The sequence below is a fragment of the Pleurodeles waltl genome, chromosome 7, assembly GCF_031143425.1.
Source record: "Pleurodeles waltl isolate 20211129_DDA chromosome 7, aPleWal1.hap1.20221129, whole genome shotgun sequence".
Lineage (NCBI taxonomy): Eukaryota > Metazoa > Chordata > Amphibia > Caudata > Salamandridae > Pleurodeles > Pleurodeles waltl.
The window spans coordinates 311,171,432-311,191,444 of record NC_090446.1 but is presented as its reverse complement, the minus strand read 5'-3'; the positions used below and the strand labels follow the sequence as shown (position 1 = coordinate 311,191,444).

The 20,013-nt window shown below is 45.3% G+C and overlaps 1 protein-coding gene and 1 long non-coding RNA gene across 4 annotated transcripts in view; one reads left to right on the top strand and one right to left on the bottom strand.

Moving 5' to 3' along the window:
- IFT52 (intraflagellar transport 52) overlaps positions 1-20,013 on the bottom strand; it is a 492,806-nt gene that overhangs the window by 345,890 nt on the left and 126,903 nt on the right. For all 3 annotated transcript variants that reach the window (XM_069243757.1, XM_069243756.1, XM_069243758.1), the window contains one exon: positions 6,564-6,690. In XM_069243757.1, the coding sequence (XP_069099858.1) occupies positions 6,564-6,690 (127 nt within the window). The remainder of the gene's footprint in view (positions 1-6,563; positions 6,691-20,013) is intronic.
- The window catches only part of LOC138304056 (uncharacterized), a 276,848-nt gene that overhangs the window by 181,054 nt on the left and 75,781 nt on the right, over positions 1-20,013 (top strand). The window lies entirely within an intron of this gene.

Here is a 20,013-nt window from a genome sequence, read left to right as displayed (position 1 = left end):
TCAGGTTGTTTCTTGGAGGTCGGTTCTGTGAGGGGTGCCACAAAAGTGCCATAACCCTTCTCAAGTACCCAGTCAAGCATAGGCATGCCCTGATTTGGGTCTGTGTTTTTAGAGCATCCCAGTCCAGAATAGTCTGGATCACAAGTTCTAAGGGTTGACCTTGGCCTCCACCCACAAGGTGGCCCAATTATACAACAGAGCCCTGCCCTGCAGGCCACTTGCCTGTCTCGATAAGGAGTCCTGCCTTCTGTGGGGCCTAAAGGACCTTTCAAAGATGGAGCAGGTGATCCTACCAAGTAAAGCTATAGACAGCAATATCATCAGGATATGCTGCACTAAAAGCTTCCAGCCCCGCCAGGTCTTTGTTCACCAGCCTCTGGAAAGTTGCAAGGTCATTGTTTAGTACAAAAGGCATTGCAGTAAATTGGTAATGTCCATCTGAGGTCGAGAATGCTTTTTTTTGGCTCCAGGGGTGAGACCAATTTGCCAGTACTGTGATGTTAAATAAAGGTATTGAAAAATGTTGTTGCACCCAGTCTGTCAGTTAACTCATCTGCTCTTGGAAAAGGGTGAGCATTAGTCTTTGTGACTGCACGGTGTCCCCTGTAGTCCACACAAAACCTCAGTTCTGGTTTGCCTCCCTTGGAATGAGGTTTGGAGACTAAACCACCTAGGCTAGCCCAAGGTTATTTGAGGGCTCATGGGCCCCTAATTCTGACATCTTGCTGACTTCAGTTCTGATGCATTCCTTAAAGTGGTCATACTGTCTGTAGATTCTACTGTTGACAGGCAGGCTTTCCCCAATGTACACCTTATGAATGCACCAGGTTGTCTGGCCCATGGTTAGGGAGAAGAGCTCCAGGACTTGCATGCAGTCAGTTTGCTGATAGCCAACTCCTTTCACAGACCCATTTGCAGGGTTGTGGGAGAGGAGGTCAGGGAGAGGTTCACTCTTCTTCCTGACCCTCATCAGTGATCATCAGCATGGTCACATCCGCCCGGTCAAGGAAGACTTTAAGGTAGATCACGTGACTGACACTTTGAGGACTCCTGGGAGTGCCACTGTCCACCAGATAGGTGACTTCCCCTTTTCCCCCCCTCAAGGATAGAGTAGGGTACACTCCATTTGTAATGGGGGCACTAGGTGCCATTGGCTCCAAAACCCTTATCTCTTGCCCTGGCTGGTACTGTGCAGACTTTTGTTCAAACCACTGCTTCTGAAGCTCTCAGCTTGCCTCAAAGTTTGTATTTGCTATTTCCATGTACTCAGCCATCCGGGCAAAAAGGGCAAGCACATAGTCCACAATGTCAAGTTTAGGCTCTTTGAGAGATCTCTCCCAGCCTTCCATCACTAAACTCAGTGGTCCCCTGACAGGATAGCCAAACAGATGTTCAAAGGGACTAAAGCCCATTCCCTTCTGAGGCATCACTCTGTAGGCGATAAGCAGGAATGGCAAAAGGATATCCCATCTCCTCCTGAGTTTTTCAAATAGTCCCATGATCATACCTTTATTTGTCTTGTTGAATCTCTCAAACCTACCATAGGTTTGTGCATGGTATGGGGTAGTGAACTTTAAAGTCACACCACATTCTTTTTGCATGAATTTCAGGTAAACAGACATGAAGGTACTACCTCTGTTTGAAACCACCTCGTTAGGGAAACAAACTCTAGTATAAATACTTAGGAAGGCTCTGGCAACTGAAGAGACAGTGGGAGTCCTAAGGAGAATTGTCTCAGGATACTTGGTGGCATGATCTACTACCACCAGTATAAATATGTTTCCTGGTGCTGTTTCAGGGTCAAATGGACCAACAATGCATCTCTGCCCTTTCAAAGGGAACTCCAACCACTGCAAGTGAGAATAGGGGGACCTTTGGTTTGCGACCTGTCTTGCCACTGGCTTGACAGGAGTTGCTAAACACCTCCACCTTCTGGAACATGCCTGGCCAGTAGAAGTGGCTAACTAACTGGATCCAAGTTTTCTGTCCAGCCAAGATGCCCAGCTAGGGGGATGTCATGAGCTACAGTAAGAACTCCCTGTATTGCTGGATCACTACCACTCTTCTAACGGCACCAGTTTTGGGGTCTCTGGCCCCAGTATACAGGAGTACCTCCTGCCATTAGGTCCTGTGGGAACCACTGACATGTCCCTTTTCCTGGTCAGCAGCTTGCTGTCTCAGGCTCTCAAGAGTGGGACAGGTTCTCTGCCCCTGGCAAAGATCTTCCCTAGAGGGTACTTATAGGCCTAGGAGCTCTGCAGTGTAAGGCCCACGTTACTCAGGATCAGTTTCCTCAAGGGCTGACAAGCATTCTCCCTAAGGAGCAAAGACCTGAGCTTGTGTCTCTGTAGAAGTTGGTTTCCCAGACTTCTGGCCTTTTCTCTTGGCAGACTAGGACACTATTCCAGGCTCCAACTCCTCTTTTATCATCCTTGGCTTTTCACTGTGCTCTTATTTTCACACACATTCATTTAGATATTCCCAGCATGGCTGCATGGGTTTTCATCTCTACCTTAGCCCATGCTGGGGTATCCACATCAGCTCATTACCTAGCCGACACTCCACTAGAAGTGCAGAGGACACAATGACTTACTTCTGGACAGTTATCCCTCCCCATTCTAAGGTCACCATAGCCATGGGATGAACCTTAAGAAGGTAACAGCACTGATCACTGGATAAGTTTGTCCAGTTATGTACTGCTCTGGGGGTATCAGTTTTTCCACTCACCATGGGACACTTGCACCTGTATCTCTCAGTGCTTCTACCTCAACCCCATTGATAAGTGGCTTTTGTCGGTATTTCTCCAAGTTACTGGGACAGCCAGCTAGCGAGGAGTGCATGCCTCGCAACCTGTGCCTCAATTTAAGAAGAATTTCCATAGAACCAAGCATATACAGTTTTTTATTTGAAGAAGCATTTGACGATAGGTTCTAGGATTGTCAGAAACACCCAAGCACCTCAGATCATGAGTCTACGAAACTCTATTTTGCTCTATTTTAACTCACAATAAAAGACACTTAACTGTCTCTCTCCTACTCCCCTGGTTGGACAGAACAATGCATAACTTAATACAGCCGCCACATAGCTAAACTAAGAATCAAACCATGAAGATGATAATTGCATCAAAGCTCCCAAAGCTGATTTAGGCTACATTTGCTGTTATTCTTTGCTGTAAAATACATAAACTGATTACTCCTTGTGTGTGTCACATGAAGGGCAAGCTAGAGAGCTGCACGCCCACGCTATCAATAATGAAATGTTTCTATAAAACGTATTCTTGATTAAGTAAGACAAAATATACTTATTACATACCGAAAGAGTGTCCCAAACAATCTTTGTTGACATGTTTTACAGTACTGATAAATAAGCTGTAAAGAAATGGCTCCCTGTTTCAGTTACCCCCCACTTTTTGCCTGATACTGATGCTGACTTGACTGAGAAGTGTGCTGGGACCCTGCTAACCAGGCCCCAGCACCAGTGTTCTTTCACCTAAAATGTACTTTTGATTCCACAATTGGCACACCCTGGCATCCAGGTAAGTCCCTTGTAACTGGTACCCCAGGTACCAATGGCCCTGATGCCAGGGAAGGTCTCTAAGGGCTGTAGCATATATTATGCCACCCTGGGGACCCCTCACTCAGCACAGACACACTGCTTGCCAGCTTGTGTGTGCTGATGAGAACAAAACGAGTAAGTCGACATGGCACTCCCCTCAGGGTGCCATGCCAACCTCACACTGCCTATGCAGTATAGATAAGTCACCCCTCTAGTAGGCCTTACAGCCCTAAGGCAGGGTGCACTATACCATAGGTGAGGGCACCAGTGCATGAGCACTATGCCCCTACAGTGTCTAAGCAAAACCTTAGACATTGTAAGTGCAGGGTAGCCATAAGAGTATATGGTCTGGGAGTCTGTCAAAAACGAACTCCACAGCTCCATAATGGCTACACTGAATACTGGGAAGTTTAGTATCAAACTTCTCAGAATAATAAACCCACACTGATGCCAGTGTTGGATTTATTAAAAAATATACACAGAGAGCATCTTAGAGATGCCCCCTGTATTTTACCCAGTTGTTCAGTGCAGGACTGACTGGTCTGTGCCAGCCTGCTGCTGAGAGACGAGTTTCTGACCCCATGCGGTGAGAGCCTTTGTGCTCTCTGAGGACAGAAACAAAGCCTGCTCTGGGTGGAGATGCTTCACACCTCCCCCCTGCAGGAACTGTAACACCTAGCAGTGAGCTTCAAAGGCTCAAGCTTCGTGTTACAATGCCCCAGGGCACTCCAGCTAGTGGAGATGCCCGCCCCCTGGACCCAGCCCCCACTTTTGGCGGCAAGTCCAGGAGAGATAATGAGAAAAACAAGGAGGAGTCATTGGCCAGTCAGGACAGCCCCTAAGGTGTCCTGAGCTGAGGTGACTGACTTTTAGAAATCCTCCATCTTGTAGAAGGAGGATTCCCCCAATAGGGATAGGAATGTGACCCCCTCCCCTTGGGAGGAGGCACAAAAAAGGTGTACCCACCCTCAGGGCTAGTAACCATTGGCTACTAACCCCCCCAGACCTAAACACGCCCTTAAATTTAGTATTTAAGGGCTCCCCTGAACCTAGGAAATCAGATTCCTGCAACTTACCGAAGAAGAGGACTGCTGAGCTGAAAAACCCCTGCAGAAGAAGAAAGAAGACACCAACTGCTTTGGCCCCAGTCCTACCGGCCTGTCTCCTGCCTTCTAAAGAAACCTGCTCCAGCGATGCTTTCTCCAGGACCAGCGACCTCTGAATCCTCAGAGGACTGCCCTGCTTCCAAGAGACCAAGAAACTCACGAGAACAGCGGCCCTGTTCAACAAAGACTGCAACTTTGTTTCAGAGGAGCAGATTTAAAGACCCCTGCAATCCCCACAAGAAGCACGAGACTTGCAACACTGCACCCGGCGACCCCGACTCGACTGGTGGAGAAACAACACCTCAGGGAGGACCCTCCGGCGACTCCGAGACTGTGAGTAACCAAAGTTGTCCCCCCTGAGCCCCCACAGCGACGCCTGCAGAGGGAATCCCGAGGCTCCCCCTGACCGCGACTGCCTGACTCTAAAATCCCAACGGCTGGAAAAGACCCTGCACCCGCAGCCCCCAGCACCTGAAGGATCGGAACTTCAGTGCAAGAGTGACCCCCAGGAGGCCCTCTCCCTTGCCCAGGTGGTGGCTACCCCGAGGAGCCCCCCATTTGCCTGCCTGCACCGCTGAAGAGACCCCTTGGTCTCCCATTGATTTACATTGCGAACCTGACGCTTGTTTGCACACTGCACCCGGCCGCCCCCGCGCTGCTGAGGGTGTACTTTCTGTGTGGACTTGTGTCCCCCCCCGGTGCCCTACAAAACCCCCCTGGTATGCCCTCCGAAGACGTGGGTACTTACCTGCTGGCAGACCGGAACCGGGACACCCCCTTCTCTCCATTGAAGCCCATGCGTTTTGGGCACCACTTTGAACTCTGCACCTGACCGGCCCTGAGCTGCTGGTGTGGTGACTTTGGGGTTGCTCTGAACCCCCAACGGTGGGCTACCTTGGACCCCAATCTTAACCCCGTAGGTGGTTTACTTACCTGCAAAAACTAACATTACTTTACCTCCCCCAGGAACTGTGAAAATTGCACTGTGTCCACTTTTAAAACAGCTTATTGTGTTTTATGTAAAAAGTATATATGCTAATGTGATTATTCAAAGTTCCTAAAGTACTTACCTGCAATACCTTTCGAATGAGATATTACATGTAGAATTTGAACCTGTGGTTCTTAAAATAAACTAAGAAAATATATTTTTCTATAACAAAACCTATTGGCCTGGATTTGTCTCTGAGTGTGTGTTCCTCATTTATTGCCTGTGTGTATGTACAACAAATGCTTAAAACTACTCCTTTGATAAGCCTACTGCTCGACCACACTACCACAAAATAGGTCATTAGTATTATCGCTTTTTGCCACTATCTTACCTATAAGGGGAACCCTTGGACTCTGTGCATGCTATTCCTTACTTTGAAATAGCACATACAGAACCAACTTCCTACATAAGCTATGTAATGTGGTTGATGTATCACAGTCTTAACTCACTGATCAACACTTGTGCACTGAGGACCATGACTAAACAGTGTCTCAACAATTAATGTTTTCTCATTTATGGGTTAGCAGGCAAACAAAAAAAGTCATTGATACTCTTATGTTCATATTGCTGTAAATTGCAGGGTAAAATTTCCGTAAGTTAATGGTTCTATAATCATTTATGATTAACTGGGCTTCAATAGTTCAAAGGAAAGTTCTGGAGCAGTAAGATGTCGTTCACTTAAGGAAAAGGAAGATTATCTGCTAGTGTCAGACAGATGAAGCAGTCCTCTTAGTATGGTATTTTTGGGATCAAAAAGTGAGCAATCACACTTTAACATGTCAATAAACTTCATGTAGTAAATTACAAATCAATGTGAAGGAAGTCAGAGCAACCAGTATAAATTCCATTTTCAGAACAAAACTGCATTTCTTAACTTTAATGATACTGCTGCAGATTGGTTTGACTCCCATTACCTTGGCATGATAGAAAGCAAGGATTGGACGGTTCAGAGGAAAGCAGACAGATCCAGTGGACAAGACAGCAACAGCTGGTTTCATCACGTTTAGGGTGGCACCAAAAGGATATACGTAAGTTAGAGCCCTGCAAGATATTTTATATTTAGATTATGACCTCCATGTAAGGTAAAATGCTCCAGAACATCTTTTAAAATCCAAAATAAAATTATGAATAGGAAAACTGGATTGCATTTTGACCAAGCACAATCAAAGGTAGGTATGTGAAGAGTAGCTTTTGACATTCTTTTCATACACCGTGGGTGTGATCAATTGTGTAATCTTCACATTTGTCTGCTTGTGTATCCCACACTCAATTTCATATATTCATTTGAGTGAAAATGTTTTCCAATTATAAATACACACTGTATTTACTGCTGTTAGCATGCAGATATTCTTTAATGAAAACCTGATAACTCAGCAATTGTGTACACACACACACACACACCACACATGATGATTATATATATCAACACACAATTCAAAACAGTCAACAACTACATTTAATACTGTTTAATATTTGTAATTCAAACATTGATCAATTTTTCATGGCAAAAAAATTATGGAATGGGATGCGGTCTGAGCGATTGCCAGTGGCTGAGATTAAGTCAAGCAATCCATTCATCGCCTTGTTTTTGCATTTGCTGCCCTAAGTCCGCCTGGTATGCCCAGGCGTGGGTCCCAGGGCTCACTGTGCCACTGGTACCAAGCTATACCTGCCTGAGGAGCCCTACCTAGGGCGAAACCCATCCTAGGTTGCTTGTGTTCCGGCTCAGGGAGGACCTGGCCTGGCAGTTCAGGCTGGACTGTTCGCATGAGCAGCAGGGTAAAAACGAATCTGCATAGGACTGGGTCCATACTGAGGTGGGCAAAAAAGATGGATGGGGGGAATGCAGCCCTGGGTGACTTCAACTGAGAGATTAATTCAAGCATTCCATCCATCACCGTGTTGTTTTTGCAATGTTTCATGAATGCAGAAATATGGAAAATTGTAGGGAGATTGTTGATTTTGGTAATATTCAATAAAAGGCCCAAAATGTTCAGATCATTATGAATAGAGTAATAAAGCTAAATACTAACAAGAGTTTGGATTCCCACAGAAAGCAGCTACAAACGCCTTTCTAAGGCCAAAGGCAGGCACATTGGAGGTATCCAAACAAGCCTAACCAGAGAATGACAACAACTGTATTTATACAGACCAGTAACTCTGTTGGAGGGGGTAAGGTATGCAGTTGAAATGCAAGGCCACCGACAAAATTCACTCCATTTGGTGCTAAAAGTCGCTTAACTGGTTCTGTGCCTTGGACGAGGTCACCTCGTCCAAGGCTACAGTTCCAGTGTGCCTTGGACGAGGTCACCTCGTCCAAGGCACGGGAACTGGGGGGAGCGCTAGCGCGCCCCCCCTGTGCACCCCCCCACAGGTGGGGATTGAAGGGGGAGCCCTTCCCCTTCCCCCCCCGAACCCACCCACACCCGTGACATCAGCGCGCGCTGATTTGTCACAGGGTCTCCCCCATCACGCTGGGGGGGTTTGGGGGCAAATTTATTTTAGGCCATTTCTGCCCCCAGGGGGGTCAGAAACCTCTAGGCGCCAGGGCAATTTTTATTTGCGTTTTTTTTTTTGTTTAGGCAAATGTGTTGTGTCCACGTTGCGTTTTGGGGCATTTCCTGTCGCGGGCGCTAGGCCTACCCACACAAGTGAGGTATTTTTATTTGGAGTCTTTGGGGAACGCTGGGTGGAAGGAAATTTGTGGCTCCTCTCGGATTCCAGAACTTTGTCACCAACATGTGAGGAAAATGTGTTTTTTAGCTAAATCTTTAGGTTTGCAAAGGATTCTGGGTAACAAAACCTGGTCAGAGACCCACAAGTCTCCCCCTCTTGGATTCCCCTAGGTCTCTAGTTTTCAAAAATGCATAGGTTTGATAGGTTTCCCTAGGTGCCGGCTGAGCTACAGGCCAAAATCCACAGGTAGGCACTGTTTTCTATGAAAAAATGTGATGTGTCCACGTTGTGTTTTGGGCCATTTCCTTTCGTGGGTGCTAGTCCTACCCACACAAGTGAGGTATTTTTATCGGGAGACTTGGGGGAACGCTGGGTGGAAGGAAATTTGTGGCTCCTCTCTGATTCCAGCACTTTGTCACCAAAATATGAGGAAAATGTGTTTTTTAGCCAAAATTTTGAGGTTTGCAAAGGATTCTGGGTAACAGAACCTGGTCAGAGCCCCACAAGTCACCCCATCTTGGATTCCCCTAGGTCTCTAGTTTTCAAAAATGCACAGGTTTGGTAGGTTTCCCTAGGTGCCGGCTGAGCTAGAGGCCAAAATTTACAGGTAGGCACTTTGCAAAAAACACCTCTGTTTTCTTTCATAAAATGTGATGTGTCCATGTTGCGTTTTGGGGCGTTTCCTGTCGCGGGCGCTAGGCCTACCCACACAAGTGAGGTATCATTTTTATCGGGAGACTTGGGGGAACATAGATTAGCAAAACAAGTGTTATTGCCTCTTGTCTTTCTCTACATGTTTTCCTTCCAAATATAAGAGTGTGTGTAAAAAAAGACATCTATTTGAGAAATGCCCTGTAATTCACATGCTAGTATGGTCACCCCGGAATTCAGAGATGTGCAAATAACCACTGCCCCTTAACACCTTATCTCGTGCCCATTTTGGAAATACAAAGGTTTTCTTGATAGCTATTTTTCACTCTTTATATTTCAGCAAATGAATTGCTGTATACCCGGTATAGAATGAAAACGCACTGCAGGGTGCAGCTCATTTATTGGCTCTGGGTACCTTGGGTTCTTGATGAACCCATAAGCCCTATATATCCCCGCAACCAGAGGAGTCCAGCAGACGTAACGGTATATTGCTTTAGAAAATCTGACATTGCAGGAAAAAGTTAGAGTAAAACATAGAGAAAAATTGCTGTTTTTTTCACCTCAATTTCAATATTTTTCTTTTTCAGTTGTTATTTTCTGTAGGAAACCCTTGTAGGATCTACACAAAGGAACCCTTGCTGAATTCAGAATTTTGTCTACTTTTCAGAAATGTTTAGGTTTCTGGGATCCAGCATTGGTTTCACGCCCATTTCTGTCACTGACTGGAAGGAGGCTGAAAGCACAAACATTTTTAAAAATGGGGTGTGTCCCAGTAAAATGCCAAATTTGTGTTGAAAAATTGGGTTTTCTGATTCAAGTCTGCCTGTTCCTGAAAGCTGGGAAGCTGGCGATTTTAGCACCGCAAACCCTTGGTTGATGCCATTTTCAGGGAAAAAAACCACAAGCCTTCTTCTGCAGCCACTTTTTCCCATTGTTTTGAAAAAAACGAAATTTTCACTGTATTTTGGCTAATTTCTTGGCCTCCTTCAGGGGAACCCACAAAGTCTGGGTACCTCTAGAATCCCTAGGATGTTGGAAAAAAGGACGCAAATTTGGCTTGGCTAGCTTATGTGGACAAAAAGTTATGAGGGCCTAAGCGCAAACTGCCCCAAATAGCCAAAAAAAGGCCTGGCACAGGAGGGGGAAAGGCCTGGCAGCGAAGGGGTTAAGTAAAAGCAAAGGGTAGGGGTTGGAGAACAGATGCAGGGAATCTAAAATAGAGTTACAAATTTCAAATTTATTTCTAGTCTTTTTTTGTTAGCTACCTTGTTAACACAACGCAATTTGGTTTATAGTCCCAACTATACAGAAATGCACTAGAATGGGATTTTGATTTTAATAATAGTCACAGACTTATATTCTCAGTGTGTGTTCCTGAGAGCATCTACTCGTGGTTAAAAGAGGTTTAGAACATACTACTAACAAGTATTCCTGTGAGTTTCACAGTTGTGATAGCCCCCCAGAATACACCTTTCTCATGTAATGCTCAGGTGGCTCATGGATAGCAGTCCAGCAGGTTCTCTGTCTCATAATGACTAAGTCTGCACTTCTAGCGGGTCTAGAGAGCTCAAAGTTCTGGCTATATTCTTAACACATTTCACAAAACTCATCACGCAGACTTTGTTATTAGCTTTTCTACAACACTAACTACCATTCTTATAGCATTATAGTGCATTCTCCAAAAGCTCATAATTTCATGCGGTTCTGGGAAGGCCAGCAATTGGTAATTTCTATTTGTTGGTGTATGCATGAGGCTAGCAGAGAATGTGTTAAATGTTTCATTTGTAGGTGGTTTGTGTAGATTAGTGATTATTGTGAAATTTAATCTACATTTGATCTTTGTAGTGGTGTGTGTGTGTGTCTGTCTATCTGTCCGTCTGTCTGAAATCACTTTTCCATCTTCCAGTTCTGGACTGGGCGATCAGTCATACAGTGGTCAGATAAACCAAGCATTCTTTACCTACGCCCAACAAGCAAGGTAAGAAACAAGTTACTTATCTGTAAATGTAGTTCTCCAGTATTGGAAACTTTAATCGATTCACATGCTTGAGTCCTTCCCAGTCGTCGAGATGTAAGTCCACAGTGTTAAGCAAAAAGCAATGCTCTAATGTACATATACATTACAGTCCTAAGGACTGTAGGTTAGTAACATATCATAGCCATTTTTAGAAAAATGGTCCACACTTCAGAATCCACCAGTCAGATTACACCACCCTCTAGAACACTCTTGTGAGGAGCTGAATTCCCTCAAATTTTCGGAGCATTAGTGCTTATGGAAAGACAATACTGAGAAAATGAAGGTGAGCTCCCCAGGGAAGGCGGGTGGGTTGCATGTGAATGTATGAAAGCTTCCAATACTGGAGAACTACAGTTACAGGTAACTGACTTGTTTCTTACTCCAGTATTGGAACTTTCATAGATTCACATGCTTAAATCAGAAAAGCAAGCAGCAATTAGCACATTTTCTGTGAATAAACATATAAACGTTGTACCATTATAAGACAGTGTCAGTACTTTTAACACTTATGTTTAGGTTTAAAATATGATAACAGAAGCCTTATAAAATATTGAAAGTGTGCATTTATAAAGTAAAAAGTGGATGGCGGGAACACCAAATGGCTCACCTTCATTGAAACAAATGTCTGAGCAGAGCCTGTCCAACCGCTGCATCTGAGTGTTTCAGTATCTAGAAAGTAGTGTTTTGTAAAGGTATGTGCCCTCTTCCACGTTGCAGCTCGCAGATGTCTGGCAAGGAGACTCCTGAAAATAGTGCAAAGGACGTGCAAACAGCTCTAGTCGAATGTGCGTGCACTTTAGCATCCAAAGGTAGACCAGCTGTCTGATGGCAGAGAACAATTGCATTTGTAATCAAACGAGAAATAGTTTGTTTAGTTACTGGGAACCCTTTCCTAGGGTTACTGAAAGCTACAAAAAAGTTGGCTTGTCCTTCTAAAAGCTTACGTCCTGTCCAAAGAAAACTTGAGGAATCTCTTCAGATCTAGTGAGTGGAGGGATCTTTCTGTCGCCGTTAGAGGTCTAGGGAAGAATGTTCTCAACACAACAGGTTCGTTAAGATGAAGGTCCGAAGGAACCTTGGGTATGAATTTAGGATTGGTGTGTAAAATAACTCCGTCCTCTCTTGAAATGCAAGAAGGGTTCCTGTATTGTGAATGCTTGTACTTCACTAACCCTACACGCAGACATAAGCGCAAAGAGGAGCACTACTTTCCATGTAAGATATTTGATGTCCGCTCTATGAATGGGCTCAAATGGTTCCTTAATCAGCTGGCCAAGAACTGTGTTCAGTTGCTATGCCAGAGAAGGGGCCTTTACTGGAGGGTAGGACCTAAAAAGTCCCTTTAAGAATTGTTTTATGAGCCTCTGAGACCAAAGAGATGGTTTACCGGGTATTTTGTAAACCAAGAAAGGCTGCCAGATGAGCTTTAATTTTTCCGGAGAGGATCAGCATTAGCTCAGTGTACCAATTTTGACGTGGCCACGCAGGAGCTATTAGTATTATCTGGCTGGGCTCTGACTTTGTCTTCCTGATCACACTCAGGAGGAGAGGATTGGAGGAAAGGCAGAGGCATATATTCCTGACCATGCAATCAAAAAGGCATCCCCCCACTAACCCTATTGGTGATGCCAACTTGCGTAAAACCAGCATTTGCCATTCTGGGAGGTCGCGAAGAGATCCAACTTCGGCTTGCCCCGCTGGAAGAATATTACACCTAGTGTTTTTTGGTCTAGTTCCCATTTGTAGGTAGATATCAGTCTGCTCAGAAAATCTGCAATGTCATTTTGATGGCCTGGGATATGCTCTACCTTTATGTACAGTTCCAAATGGATTGTGCTTCCTGAGATAGATGTGAGAGAGTTCCTCCTTGCATGTTGATGTAGTGCATTGTCGTTGTATTGTCTGTTTTGACAAGCACTGTCGACCTGCGAATTCTTGGGAGGAAGGCCTGTAACGCCAAATATACTGCTCTCAGTTCGAGGAGGTTGAAGTGAAGAGTATAGTGAGAGGGGGCCATTTGCCAATTACTTGAAGATCCTGCAAGTACACGCCCCATCCATCCATTGAGGCATCTGTTATGGTTAACGAGGGAACTTGAGCTAAAAAGTGTAGGCCTCCAGAGACATTTGCACGTACTGTCCACCAATCCAGAGAGGCTATCCTGAGTGGAGCGCCCTGTATTATGTTTTCGAAGGATCCTTGCGCCTGTTTCCATTGCTTGTGCAACTTCTCTTGTAGAAGGCGCACATGAAGGCAACAGTAGGGAATCAGATTGATACAAGACAACATCATTCTTATCAAAGATTTGTGTTGTCAATCTGAAAAAGACTTTCTTCTTTGTATTTGCTTTGCTAATGCGATTAGTTTTTCTTGCCTGTCCGATGTTGGGAATGCCTTGGCTTGGTCTGTATTTAATGTAGTTTCAAGGTAGGTTATCTTTCACGATGACTGAAGCACTGATTTCTCTTGATTGAGAGTGAGGCCCAAGTCTTTGAAGAGACACAAGGTCACTTTGATGGATTTGTGTGCTGACTGGATATTGGGAGCTTTTACTAACCAGTCGTCCAAGTATGGGAAAACTTGATGCGGTTTGCGTCTGAGGTAAGTTTCGACCAGAGCTAGGCATTTGGTAAAAATCCGGGTTGCGGACTTGAGGCGGAAGGTGAATGACCTTGAATTGAAAGTGCTTGCTGGCTACCATGAATCTCAAGAATATTCTGCATTTTGGGTGAATTGGTATATGAAAGGAGGCGTCCTGAAGGTCTAGGGAGGTCATGTAGTCCGCTCTATGTTGAGAAGTTGCAAGATGTCCTGCAATGTGACCATGCAGAATCTTTGTTTTTTTAGGTACTTGTTTAACTCTCTTAAGTCCAGGATCGGCCGCCATATACAAGACTTTTTTCGAATGAGGAAGAAGCAGGAGTAAAAGCCTCTCCCCCTTTGGCAATAGGGTACAATTTCTGTTGCACCTTTTCGTAACATGATCTCTGCTTCTAAGTTGAGCAGATGCAGGTGTTTTTGTTGCACCTGAGAAGGTGGTGTCAATGAAGGTATTTGTATAAACTTAGGAGGTGGCCGAATTGTATTGTATCCAGTATCCATTGGTCCTTGGTTATTTGACACCAAGATGGAGGTGATCTTTCAGCGTTCCTTGAAGTTTTGATAGGGAAGACTGAGAGGTAGAGGGCGCTTGATGTTGCATTACTGGAGGCTTCTTTGCCCTGCCTCCCAGGATTTCCTCTTTGAGGTCTGCCATATGCCACTGAAGGTGGCTGTCTTTGATGAAATTGTGGTCTGGTGATGTAGCTGGATGAAGAGTATGCTGGATACCTATAGTGATTGTATCCTCCACGAAATGAAGGCTGTCCTCTTCCCCGTAGATCCACGAAAAGGAGTTTTCCTAAACTGCATGGTGCCTAGCGACCTGGCGGTATCCGTGTCTGATTTTATAACTTGAAGCGCATCATCAACACACTTTCCGAATAAAGCTTCCCCATCATAAGGAAGATCCAAACTTTTTGTCTGAACCTCAGGCCACAAATTAGTGGCCTTAAGCCATCCTTGTCATCTTAATACTGCTGCCCCAGCTAATTGTCTAAAACCCATGGCTGTGATGTCGAGTGCACAGTCGATTATTTCAGCAGAAGAACGTTGCCCCGCTATTAGTACTTTTTTGGCCTCACCCTTGATGGTTTCCGGGAGTTCTTCTCAATATGGAGCAATTTCCGACCATGGCTGCCTATCATAGCTCCCAAGAAGCGCCAGGGAACTTTCAGCTAGTACTACAATGGCAGACATTGAGGAAAAACGTTTCCCAATGTTATCGAGGAGCCTACCTTCCTTATTCAGTGGTGAAGTTAAAGGTGTGGAAGGGGTTCTAGAGCAGTGTTGCGCCGCTTGGGAAATAAGACTACGGCCATGGATGACCTGTTAGACATGCAGGAGTGTCGTCTGTGGCCTTCTACTTCTTATCGAGCTTGGTTAAGACTGACAGAAGTGTTGCAGGATTAATCGGAATCTTCAATCCTTGGCTCCAAACGTGGTCAATGATTGGCATAGCCCTTACCATTTCCCTGTGGGGCTCTTTAAAATCGTACAGGAAACAATCCTGCTGATGGCATTGGTAAGTCAAAGCATGTGGCTGCCCTTTCTAGTCATTTGTGAAAACCCCCTCTATCCTCAGGAGGAGATTCTAAAGCAGGCAGCTCAGGAGAAGCAGGTGCTGGTATTATATATTCATCCCATTTATCTTCATGGGTGCGGATCTCCTACATGTCTTCTTCCAAAGAAGTGAGGTTTTGTGTTGGTATTCCATGAGGGGAACCTCGTGGTTGAGGCGGAGGATACATTTGAGGCTGTGGAAGTTGCCGGGATTGAAGAACTTTGTGGCTATTGCACTGATGCAGATACTGGTGAGAAGCATTCCCTGTAGTCTGTTAACATAGTTTGTAGCTCTGAAACCAAGCTGGAAGGTAGACATACCAAGTCCTGTTTTTGTTGGGATAGTTGGATATAATACTTTTGGTCATAATAAGAGCCATCGTCTGAATATTCCTGACATTTAACATGAAGTTGTGAAGGGCTTCTAGCCACTACACGTAGGCCATCCTCCTCCGAATCATCCTCATCCTTGGAGATGTGAGGGATGTGTCAAACTATGTTTTTTATGCTTTTAAAGTGTTAGATGTTCTGTGGTCAAGGAAAGAGGCAATGTTAAAGGTCTCTGCCACCTTTCTCGGTGTTTCTATCATCATCAACGATAAGTAACTCATCGTCGTCAGTGGTGGTGTAAAAGAATTGATCGGTGACAGAGGTATCGACGATGGAAGCGACTTCAACGGGGTGTCGTCGACCGAATTATCTATGGTAGCTTCGTTTACGAAAGTACAGACTACTATATGATCATTGATGAGGTGCGCGGCATCGACAGCGATTGCAACAGTGACAATATGGGTTGCATCGTCGACTAGGATCACAGGACCATCGATGAGGATTCCTTTGAGGCCGCTGTGATAGTGACGACGGTTGATGTTATCGATGATGCTTGAGCTGTCGAGGGGGAGAAGCTGGTTTTCTAAATCTGTGCTCAACCTTCAGAGGCGGCACTGGGGGCTCGGAATGAGATTCCTTTTTAGATTTTGATCAGAAATCTGACTTCCTTGTCTTTTCAGTCTGTGAAGGATGGTTCTTTGGAGGGCTATGAGACTTTGAGGAGCCCTCAAAGATTTTTTAATTGCCTTTTTTGGAGGTTCACTGGTGGCTGCGGCCTCACTATGGGGGTCATTGCCAGGGCCGGGGACCGCGGGAGCACCGCCAACAGGCTGGCGGTGCTCCCTTGGGCATTCTGACCGCGGCGGTTCGGCCGCGGTAAGAACAGGAAAACCGGCGGTCTCCCGCCGGTTTTCCGCTGCCCTGGGAATCCCCCATGGCGGCGCAGCTTGCTGCGCCGCCATGGGGGATTCCGACCCCCTCACCGCCATCCTGTTCCTGGCGGTTCCGCCCGCCAGGAACAGGATGGCGGTGAGGGGTGTCGTGGGGCCCCTGGGGGCCCCTGCAGTGCCCATGCCAATGGCATGGGCACTGCAGGGGCCCCCATAAGAGGGCCCCACTTTGTATTTCAGTGTCTGCATTGCAGACACTGAAATACGCGATGGGTGCCACTGCACCCGTCGCACATCCTCCACTCTGCCGGCTCCATTCGGAGCCGGCATCCTCATGGAGGGCTGTTTCCCACTGGGCTGGCGGGCGACCTTTTGGCGGTCGCCCGCCAGCCCAGTGGGAAACCCAGAATGACCGCTACGGTCTTTTGACCGCGGTACGGTCTTCTGGCGGTTCCCTCCAGGCGGGCGGCTCCTGCCGCCCGCCTGGGTCAGAATGACCCCCTATGTCTCTTCACAGGTGTTTTGACTACTGACACAGAGGAGGAGGCACTGTCATCATCGGAAACAGGGTTGTCCAAAGTCTTCAACTTCGGTAGCCAGAGAAGATGACCCTCTCGATCTTTCAAGGTTTTAGTAGATACCTTGCAGTCTCTGGTCTTATGGTTCGGGTAGAGACAGTATATGCAGTCGTCATGTGGGTCATTGACATGAAGCCTCTTCTTCATGCAGGTAGCACAAGACCTGAAAAGCCCCTTCTTAGGTGCCTCTGACATGGTGGTCAGTTAGAAGCACCTACTTGAAGAAAATTCAAGATCCAAAACTCTAGAATATGTATTCCTGAGAAAGAACGCAGCACAACTCAGTGCAGACTCCTTAGCACAATGTGGGGTAGAAAATCTGAGGGAATTCAGCTCCTCACAGGAGGGTTCTAGAGGGTGGTGTAACCTGATTGGTGGATTCTGAAGTTTGGTCCAATTTTACAAAATGACTATGATATGTTGCCAAGCTAAATGCCTAATGCCTGTAATGTGTATGTTTTGTAGAACACCGGAGACTCCCATCTCGACAATGGGAAAGGATTCAAGCATCTATGAAAGTTTCAATACCAGAGTAAGTAATTATAACACAAGCAATGCTGTCCCAATGTTTAGGCTTTCTTTTTCTGATGATTTGAAGATGAATGTGTGTGCTGTTGGGAAGTAGGGATGGGAATAAGTGATGTTGGGTCAGCTGTGCTGAAGCCATTCAGTGTCTTGTATGCATATGGGAGTGTGGGTCAGTCTAACGTGCCCAGGTTGAGAAAGGCAAGATGTGAGCGTGATCAGAAAGGTGCTTTAATGTCAGGTAGAGGTGGAGTCACTGGGTACCTGAAAGCCATATTATATGGAATTTAACTAGGCGGTGTTAGTTATGTGTTATATTCAGATGTGGTGTTCTGAATGCTAGACTGGGGCATGTAATGATGGCAAGTGCTACATTCCGGATAACAGAAAATAAAATCTGTGACGTTATTTGTAAGCTAGACTGGTTTTCTCACATTTTCTGTTGGAGGTTTGTGTTTTTGTTGCCACCTGTGCTGTAGTATTTAGCAGTGCTGGTTTAAGAGCCTCATGCTTCTCGTATGTTTATAGGCATCTGCACAGAGTGCAAATCTAGTCAGCGGGGCAGCAAAGTGCTGAATGTGTTTTTCAAGTGAAGAGCGTAATCACTCACTGAACAGTTACGATGCATAGTAACATGGAGAAAGAAAGGCTATGCAACCTTTTAACTAACCAGGCAACTTTTAAGGCAAGGAAACTGCCAAATGTGTAGCAGATGATAGAAATAACAGATGGAGCAGGACTTAAGAGTATGTAATATGAGCAGGAGCTGAGCAACTTCGAAAAGGCAGGGATAATGCCTACTCCTCCACATTTACCTCAAATGAGGGAGATAACAATTGAAAATGCTTTTAAAGTTGAGAATCGGAACAGAACCTTCACAACCTTTTAAAGCCCTATATTGCCCCTACATCTCCAATGACGAATGGGGATACATTTTGAGCAGAGTTTCATACCATAAACTTTTCTAAAGCTCTTAAGAGGTAGGCAAAGACTATTCAGGTGATGGTTGAAGTCCCTAACAAGGCATGCACACTGAACATGCAAGGAAGAGACATGAAGCAATAATAAGTTAGAGCCAGGACAGAAATGACAATTGTCGTTTCTTTTGAACTTGTGGCGACTTCCTCCTGCAGCCTTAAACTTTTACAAAACTGTTGTACTTTCAATATTAAGCAGGGATTACATTCTACTGCAAATAATATAGAATCAGACAAAGGAAAAACACATTTGTTACAAAGCAGACCTATCCTCTGTTCCTAGCCACCACTACAACAGTTACTAAAGTTAAAAACATTTATGCTTCACTCTCTCTCTACTCCCCACCTTTCCCCAAATTAACTCTACTGTCATCTCTACTAATAGCCAATTTAATCCAGGCAACTAAATAACACTGTATATGTACCACTCTGTCACAAGTATTAGATTAGCCTCCGGTCAGCAGCATGTGAACCAAAATTCACTTACCCTCTGAAAAAAGACTCTGTTCATTCAAGAAGAAGTTACCTTCAGTCACTCTTGGGACTTCCTTCTGAGGAAGGACTAGATCTCAATATCCCCTGTAGTAAACACTGGGCAGCACTTTTGAGTAGAAGGGTAATTGTGGGTTACCAGACTCCAAATGTAGCAAGTGGAGTCATTTAAGACTGGTGTCCTGGTCCCACTGTACTACTGGAGTGTACAAAATTACCCAACACTCCCTCTTTAGGGCTTGACTCTCAGTTGTAAGGAGGCAGTGAAGTCAAAGTTTTATTCAAGAAGACTGTGGGTTAGAACCCTCCAAACAAAGTAAAACAGCAAAATTACCTCCGAACAACTGCACTTCCAGTCAGTGCTTTACTGTTCTAAAACGATTATGAATGCATCCAGACTCAATACTAACCAAAAAATAAAAACACACAAAGAAATTCCAAACTCTAGCCCCTCCTATCTAGAGACAGTACATTAGAAGTTTGTAGGAAGTGGTGACCTGGATTCCTGGTGTGTGGTGGGTACCTATGGTACGTACACCTTAAACCAGGACCAGGTATCCCCGGTCAGTGAACTGTAGGCAGTGTCTAGAAGCCAGGCTCTCTAGAGGTAGTGGTGGATGAGCAGCCAAGGCTTATCTAGGAGACATGCAAAACTGATGCAATACCACTACAGTCACACAGTACTTGCACACAAGAAAGAAAACACTTGGTTGTCCAAAAATGAAGGTACTTTATTTTTGAAACACAGTATCAGAAAATACTTGCGAGGCAACCCTCTAACGGGAGGTAAATAAATATACATATATACATACATATGGAAAATGTCACTTACCCAGTGTACATCTGTTCGTGGCATTAGTCGCTGCAGATTCACATGCTGTGCACAGTCCGCCATCTGGTGTTGGGCTCGGAGTGTTACAAGTTGTTTTTCTTCGAAGAAGTCTTTGAGTCACGAGACCGAGGGACTCCTCCCATTTCGACTCCATTGCGCATGGGCGTCGACTCCATCTTAGATTGTTTTGCCCGCAGAGGGTGAGGTAGGAGTTGTGTATGCTAGTAATAGTGCC